This window comes from Antrostomus carolinensis, unplaced genomic scaffold, assembly GCF_000700745.2.
Source record: "Antrostomus carolinensis isolate BGI_N321 unplaced genomic scaffold, ASM70074v2 scaffold3381, whole genome shotgun sequence".
Taxonomy (NCBI): Eukaryota; Metazoa; Chordata; class Aves; order Caprimulgiformes; family Caprimulgidae; genus Antrostomus; species Antrostomus carolinensis.
The window spans coordinates 37557-44573 of record NW_010293307.1 but is presented as its reverse complement, the minus strand read 5'-3'; the positions used below and the strand labels follow the sequence as shown (position 1 = coordinate 44573).

The window sequence follows — 7017 nt, the reverse complement described above, 5'->3', positions numbered from 1 at the left end:
CCTCTGGCCGGGCCAGAGCTGTGATTTTTCATTTTTTCAAACCTAACAGCCCAGGGCCATTGTGCCAAATTTGGACCATGATGCTGGGAGGGAGAGGAGGGCACAGAGAGCACACAGGGACACATGTGTTACCACACTCCAGGGGCTGCTGAAGCCACCAGCCAGCTCAGGGCAGGTGAAAAACCTCCCCTTTCCGAGTGAACAAGCAGCTTCTGCAGATACTTTTGGCTGGGTGAGATTGTGCTGGACACTGGGGGATCTGAAACTGCTCAGGAGACTTAAGCGATTGCCCCCTCCAAAGAAGAGCATTTTGCAAACGCCATTAGCTTGATAGCAAGGAGAAATGTTTCAGTTTCTGTGAGAAGAAAAGGCACATTCACAGTTCTATTCTAAAATATATAATATATAAAATTGTTCCAAGCAGGCACTTCTGGCAAACTCAGTAATAACAAGTTTCAACTTGAAAAAGGCAGCAAGAATTTTTTGTTGTTGTTGTTACACACACTTCAGGCTCTTAAAAACTCCCTCCTTGGATATTCAGCACATTTTAAATCTTGTTTTCTGCTTTCTCCTACACGATCCTATTTTGCCTCCTTCCCAAAGGCACCTGTAGGCAGACCAAAGTATCTCAGTTGAGATCTGAGAGAGAAACTTTGCAATTAGGAGCATAGTGTAACCGTACCACAATACACACTGAAGAGATCTGTAGACACCATTTCAAGAGAGCAACTACAAAAATTACTTTGTTCCAAAGGAAAAAAAAAAAAATCACCCATGCTATAGGGATATTAAACATTCAAACACAAGATTTGTTTTAGTATGCAGACTCTCTGGCTTTAATTACCAAGGAGAAATTCCCCAGATAGACATTAAGCCACAGAACAGCTTAGCTTGAAATTCACTTTTATTTTCAGCATGTCATTATCTTGTAACTCTGTTCCACCCAGAGCTGTGAAAATGTTCAGCCAGAAATCCAAACCCACTTGAAAACAAGAGAGGTTCAAGTTCCAGCCAAAGATGAAGGTTAGCAAAGATTCAAAATAAAAAGGAAGATGCAAGTTTTCTATAGTTGTATATTTCGCTCCTCGCACAGCGCAGAGGAGACGGAACAAATCTTGCAAGAGCCCGAGTCCAGCCATGCAGCCTTGGTGAGAGCACCCACTGACAGGTTCCTTGTGTTTCATTAGCCTTCCTGCCCTGTCTTCTTGACAAGTTGTTGGTCTTGTAATGTTTTTCTGGGAGCAATCATGTCCTCCAGCTGGTGGAGGGGCTGGATGGTTTCTTCTCCGAGTCCCGCTGTGTGATCTTTCCCTTTTGGCTTGGTGTGTTTCTTGTGCCCAGCCAGACTTTACAGTTTTGGGGAGTTCCTGTATAAAAGGGCTGTGAATGCTGATCCCAGCCCCCCAGGAGGGGAGACCCTTTCTGTGAATTCCCCCAAGGCTCTGATCTGCTCTCAAATAAGGGAGTTAGTGGCAGAGAGGGCAGGATTGGGCAGGGTTAGCCTTGTGTGGACACCCCAGTGCGGGGGAGCAGAGGATGTCAGCTGGAGGATGGGGTGAGATGAAGACCTAAGCAATAACATTAAATATATAGTCCCTTTAGGCCCAGTCCCTCAACTGCACTGTGTTCTTGGATGTTCCTAGTAGTACTTTATAGCCCAAGATATGAGCTACTAGCAGTTCCAGTGAGGGACTCATGCAGACTGCAGTCATTTGGGCCACAATTTGTGCAGATGCCTCACCAACATGGGGTCAGTCTCTGTGAGCTTGGCAGCAGGTTTGAAGTCCTGCTGCTGTCACCTGCTTGAAGAACTTTTCTCACTTTTAAAACTTCCCTCTTTTTAGCAAGTTTAAGCTCCTACATTGTGTTAGTTGTGGTAAGTTTGTTTCTGTTTGCTTCAAATTTTTACTTGTTTATTTTATTGTGATTGTCAATGCACTGATTGCAGAGCTTGGTTTAGTTTGCAGAGTCTGATAGTGGTGGCACTGAGAGAGAATTGCTTGTCATTTAAAAAAATGTATTCCCCAAAACTCTGGTGTGTCCCCATCTATTGCATCAATCAGAACCTATATGTGGGGTTGGCATCCAGGTAGATAACATGTCAAGCTGCATAGCAAATAAAGACCACATCCCATCATAATCCACAGCTCAGTGAATATCTGGTGTTTCTACCAGCTGGAATTTTTAGGAAATGTTTGCAATTGAACTGTTGCCTCTAGGAGTCTGTTTCTCATTCAGTTACTGCTAGGACATATAAGATACAGTAATTTCTTTTGCTGGAAATCTCCCTGAGAAGAAAAATTACTCTGGGCTATATGCCTCTGCCTACCCAGAGTCTCTTTGGGTGTTAAGATAGTTGTCAGCTCCTGGGCTTCATACTCATCAAGAAAACCCATTTGGCCAACACGAAGGGAGGTCAGAGGAATTCAAAGCTTGGTGGCAGACGCAGGCCTGCAGAAAGCAAAGTGTGGCACCACTAAAAGAGAAGGATGTGTCCTTTAGGGAAGCATCCAAGCACAGTTAATTTAATCCCATCTGTGTGAGTGGAGAAATCCTTTGTTCACGGCTCACTTGTGCAGCTGGTTTATTGACTGGTGCATCTTCCATCATGGAAGAAGCTCATGTCCTCCATCCCTGCAGTGCCACAGAGAGCTCCTTCCCCAAATGTCAGGTGTGCTTGTAGAAGAGGAGAATGATGTTTCCCAGGGATCACTTATTTCTCTGGATAGCAACCCGAAACGCTGTGTTCTTAATGAACATTTTCTCTTCCTTCCATGTACACCTTTACTTTGTAAGGGGGAAGGGGAAGCAGCCCCCATGGGAGGTGGGATATCGAGACGCAGTGATGCAGTTAGTGGTATGTTAGACTTTGGCACCTCTACCATCTGTTGTGGGCTGACAGATGGGATGAAATATGACAGCAGAAAGACTCTTCTGTTTTAGCAAGACACAAGAAAGCTTGAAAAATCACACCTCCTCCCTCCTTTCCCCCAAACCCACACAACAACAATGTCACTTGGCCACTTGTTCTGGCTAAGACAAGGAGAAGTTTATGCCTGTGCGTGCTCCTGAGAGTCTTTTGAGGGAAAAGAGAGCAGAGTGGTTCAGAGCAGAGCTGCTCGGAGGTGCTGGATCCTGGAGGGGCTGCCACACCTTCTCCCCTCTTTTCACATGGATGGGAATTAGGAGCAAATGCTTTACTGGGACAGAGAGGAGCTGAGGAGTCTCTGTGCTTGACAAGTCTTGCTGTTTATTTGTTCACCCGTTATAATTGGCGGCTGCACAGCTCGTGTAGAGCAGGGACGTTTGGCATTACCTGTAGCTGGTGAGAAAACTCCTCATCTGGTATCTGAGGATTAGCCAGTTTCAGGTTCTCCCTGAGGTGCTGCTGCAGATGGAAACACTTCCTCTCGGAAACCTGCCCCAGCTGTCTGCAGGAGCACCCAGGGTGAGAGCCAGCCCTCAGGAGGACCTAGCTCCTTTCCAGTCATCTGTGTTTTTTTAATTGATCTCAATTCATCAGCCAGATGCCATGAATGGCCAGATTTCCAAGGCAGCCCAGCATCCTGGGTACCAGCCACGTGCTTGTGGGAATCTGGCCTCGGGTTTGGAGATGCAAATGGCAGCTGAAGGGCTCTGCCCCGTTGGGCACATCAAGCGCTTCTGAAAATGAGCTCTGTAGGTGATGACAGTAATCACAACCTTCCACAAAATAACAGCTCTTGTCTTTTCTCTCCTCTGACACAAGCTTTCAGTTTCCTGGTGACTTTTAATATATTTTTTTTTTCCTTCCCAATGGACACACCAGTATAATGCTTCTAATTAATTTGTCTTTTAGGATTTCATTGTGACAGTGGTCTTCTCATTCTTGTGGCTAGTGAGCTCATCTGCTTGGGCTAAAGGACTGTCAGATGTAAAGATTGCGACTGACCCGGATGAAGTGCTACTACTGATGTCTGCCTGTAAACATCAGTCCAACAAATGCTTGCCTGTCCACAGCCCTGTTATGTCAAGCCTCAACACTTCGGTTGTAAGTGACTATGGTTACTGATTTTTTTCACCCTTACCTTCCAAAGGTATTTTCGTCTCTTTTACCCATGTAATCAGCTGATGTAAACCAGTTAGCTGAAATGGTTTAATTGGAAGTACAGTCTTGCTGTGGGGAAAGGCAGAGCATGACTCACATCAGCTCTCAGCTGTGGAGCAGCAGTGGGATGAGTGTGCAGGATTGGGATACAGAGAACACAAAATGTCTGTCCAAGTGCATTGGTTGACCTGTCTGCTCTTAACTTGCCCCAGCTGCAAAGCTTTTGAAAAGGTATCTGTGCACTCCTTTAGGAAGAAAAGGTTTTGTGCCTTGCAGATTCCTTTAAAAATCCTTAAAAAGAGCAACATAAAATTGGTCTTCAGAATGTTAAAAAAAAAAAAACCCTTTCCAGACCAGCTGACCAATTAATACCTCTCCTTTTAGTTATTTTCTTTCAATTTTAACTTTCCACTGTTTCTTTAAACAACATTATATTTTCAAACAAAAAAATTATTTTGGCCTAACAACTCAACCTTTTTTTGGAAACAAAAAGGAAAATGGCCGCCTTGTCAGCTACAGCCAAGGGAGGTGAATTTGGGAATTTGCTCCAAAATTTGCTCCTTCCTGGTGAAGGGTCTGGAGCACAAGTGTGATGAGTTCATGGCTGAGGGAACTGGGGTTGTTTAGTTTGGAGAAAAGGAGGCTGAGGGGAGACCTTATAACTCTCTACAACTACCTGAAAGGAGGGGGTAGAGGGGTGAGTGTCGGGTTCTTCTCCCAGGAAGTGACAGGACAAGAGGAAATGGCCTCAAGTTGCACCAGAGGAGGTTTAGATTGGATATTAGGAAAAATTTATTCACCAAAAGGGTTGTCAAGCATTGGAACAGGCTGCCCAGGGGAGTGGGGGAGTCACCATCCCTGGAGGTATTTACAAGATGTGTAGATGAAGTGCTTATGGACATGGCTTAGTGATGGACTTTGCAGCGTTATGTTTATGGTTGGACTTGATGATCTTAAAGGTCTTTTCCAACGAAAGCAATTGTATGATTCTAAAGCCAAAAAAAATTTTCCAGTGGGTTTGGAGAAAGATGGACTTGAGAGCAGCTTTGACTTCTCCCAGGATTTTGCAGGGTCCAAAACTAAAGGCTGGGCTGTGAGACTGTGGCTGCTGGGTGATGAGCTCTTCTTCTCCCCATCTAGGTCTTTGGCTACTTGAACTTTATCCTCTGGGCAGGCAACATTTGGTTTGTGTTTAAGGAGACGGGCTGGCATTCCTCAGGCCAGCGGCACCCTCCAGACACCATGGAGAAACAGTCCAGCAGCTACAACCAAGGTGGCTACAACCAAGACAGCTATGGGCCGGCTGGTGGTTACAACCAGCAGGGCTCCTACGGTCAGGTGGGTGAATACGGCCAGTCCCAGAGCTACGCCCAGAGCGGGCCAACCTCCTTCACTAATCAAATTTAGGGTTCACACTACACAAGTTCTTGCATCCCTCACATGTAGAGAGTTTAACAGGTCTCAAGTTTCAGTGGCGCCAGGTTTTTAAGGGTTTTACATAAATTAATACTACAACACGGTGTTTAGTGTCGATTGAAAATCTCAGCCTGCTTCCTGAGGCAGATGGGAGGTGGCCAGTGGGCTGGAGTTGGCCTTTTTTTTCCATGACTAGCCAGATACAGGGGACGTGCTCATCGCAGGTGGTGACCTGGAGTCAGTGTTGTAGTATGTACTGTAGAGATAACTTTATGGTAGTTTTGTATGTGTTAAGATGGTAGAAGCATTTTGTAGCCTCAAGTCTGTAGTATTTAATATGCATAATATAATTGAATTTCCTTCTGCATTTTGGTGAAAAACAAAAGTGTTTTACTATTATTTCTACAGATTATTCTGTAAATCCATGCATGTAACATTGCACCTAAATTTTCAAAACTGCCTGTCTGTGAGTTTTTCAGAGCATTTGTTTTGTTTATACCTTTTTGTTTCAGAAGATTTTCCTATTATTTCAGTTAACCGAGTCATCCATAATTTAGTGCATGGATAAGCAGTTTCATACTACCAAAATGTCTGGACTGTGTAAATGGAACTTCTCAATTTCTGCCACTACATTTTGTTAAATGTATGTTTAAAAGAAGTATGCATCTTTTATATATTTTGCAGAGTTGAATATATGGCTTACCCAAGTTCTGAATGCTTTGTAACTAAAATGTTTTTTTCCTTGAAATGGCATTCAGTAGTATATATGGTACCTGACCAATGTTTATTCCATTTAACTCAGCTAAGTATTCATTCTATAAATCACTATTTCTATGGATGTTTTGTGAATCTTTTAACGTGAGCTGTGGAAAATAAGGACCAAGTAACTGTGTTATATGTTTACAAAGGTATTTATTTAACTAAGATAACAGAGGTGCAGATATCAGTATACAGAACCATGTGAAAATGCCCTGTTGCTTAATACAGCAAAACATGAAAACCACATGTATTGTTGTGACCTTACAAGGCATAAATATTCCTTTATACCCTCTTATAATAAGAAAACCTTTCCAGCCGTGCTGTTTTGAGATTGTTGGATATCCCTCTGTCCTGTCGCTGCTCTGAGCGCTAGCTTGGTGCTACTGGAGAATGTAACTGGATTGACCAAATAACCCAGGCTCAGAGGAACTCACCCTAAAATAGCCAGAGCCAGACTTTGTAGCCCGTTTGGATTTCTCCCTGGGAAATTCAGCCCTTCCTCACTCCAGCATATGGGACACATTGACACAAACGGAAGCCTGAAGCACAATACACTAATCAAAACTGATCATCTGCATTTCTCAATCAAAGTGTATCAATATATAATCTTATTGTATGAGCTGTAATGTTGAAAGCATCTTAGCTTAAAACAGCTTAGTCTCTTCTATGATTGTTGTAACCAATTTATGGCTACTCGGTGGATGAATCTATATTGTGATATCTATTTGACCCTAATAAAGTTATTGCATACAATG

The 7017-nt window shown here is 43.6% G+C and overlaps 1 protein-coding gene across 1 annotated transcript in view; it reads left to right on the top strand.

Moving 5' to 3' along the window:
• Positions 1-7017, top strand: part of SYNPR (synaptoporin) — a 46885-nt gene extending 39868 nt beyond the window's left edge. The window contains exons 4-5 of the mRNA XM_010177208.1: positions 3839-4030; positions 5228-7017. Of these exons, the coding sequence (XP_010175510.1) occupies positions 3839-4030; positions 5228-5494 (459 nt within the window). The 3' untranslated portion in view covers positions 5495-7017. The remainder of the gene's footprint in view (positions 1-3838; positions 4031-5227) is intronic.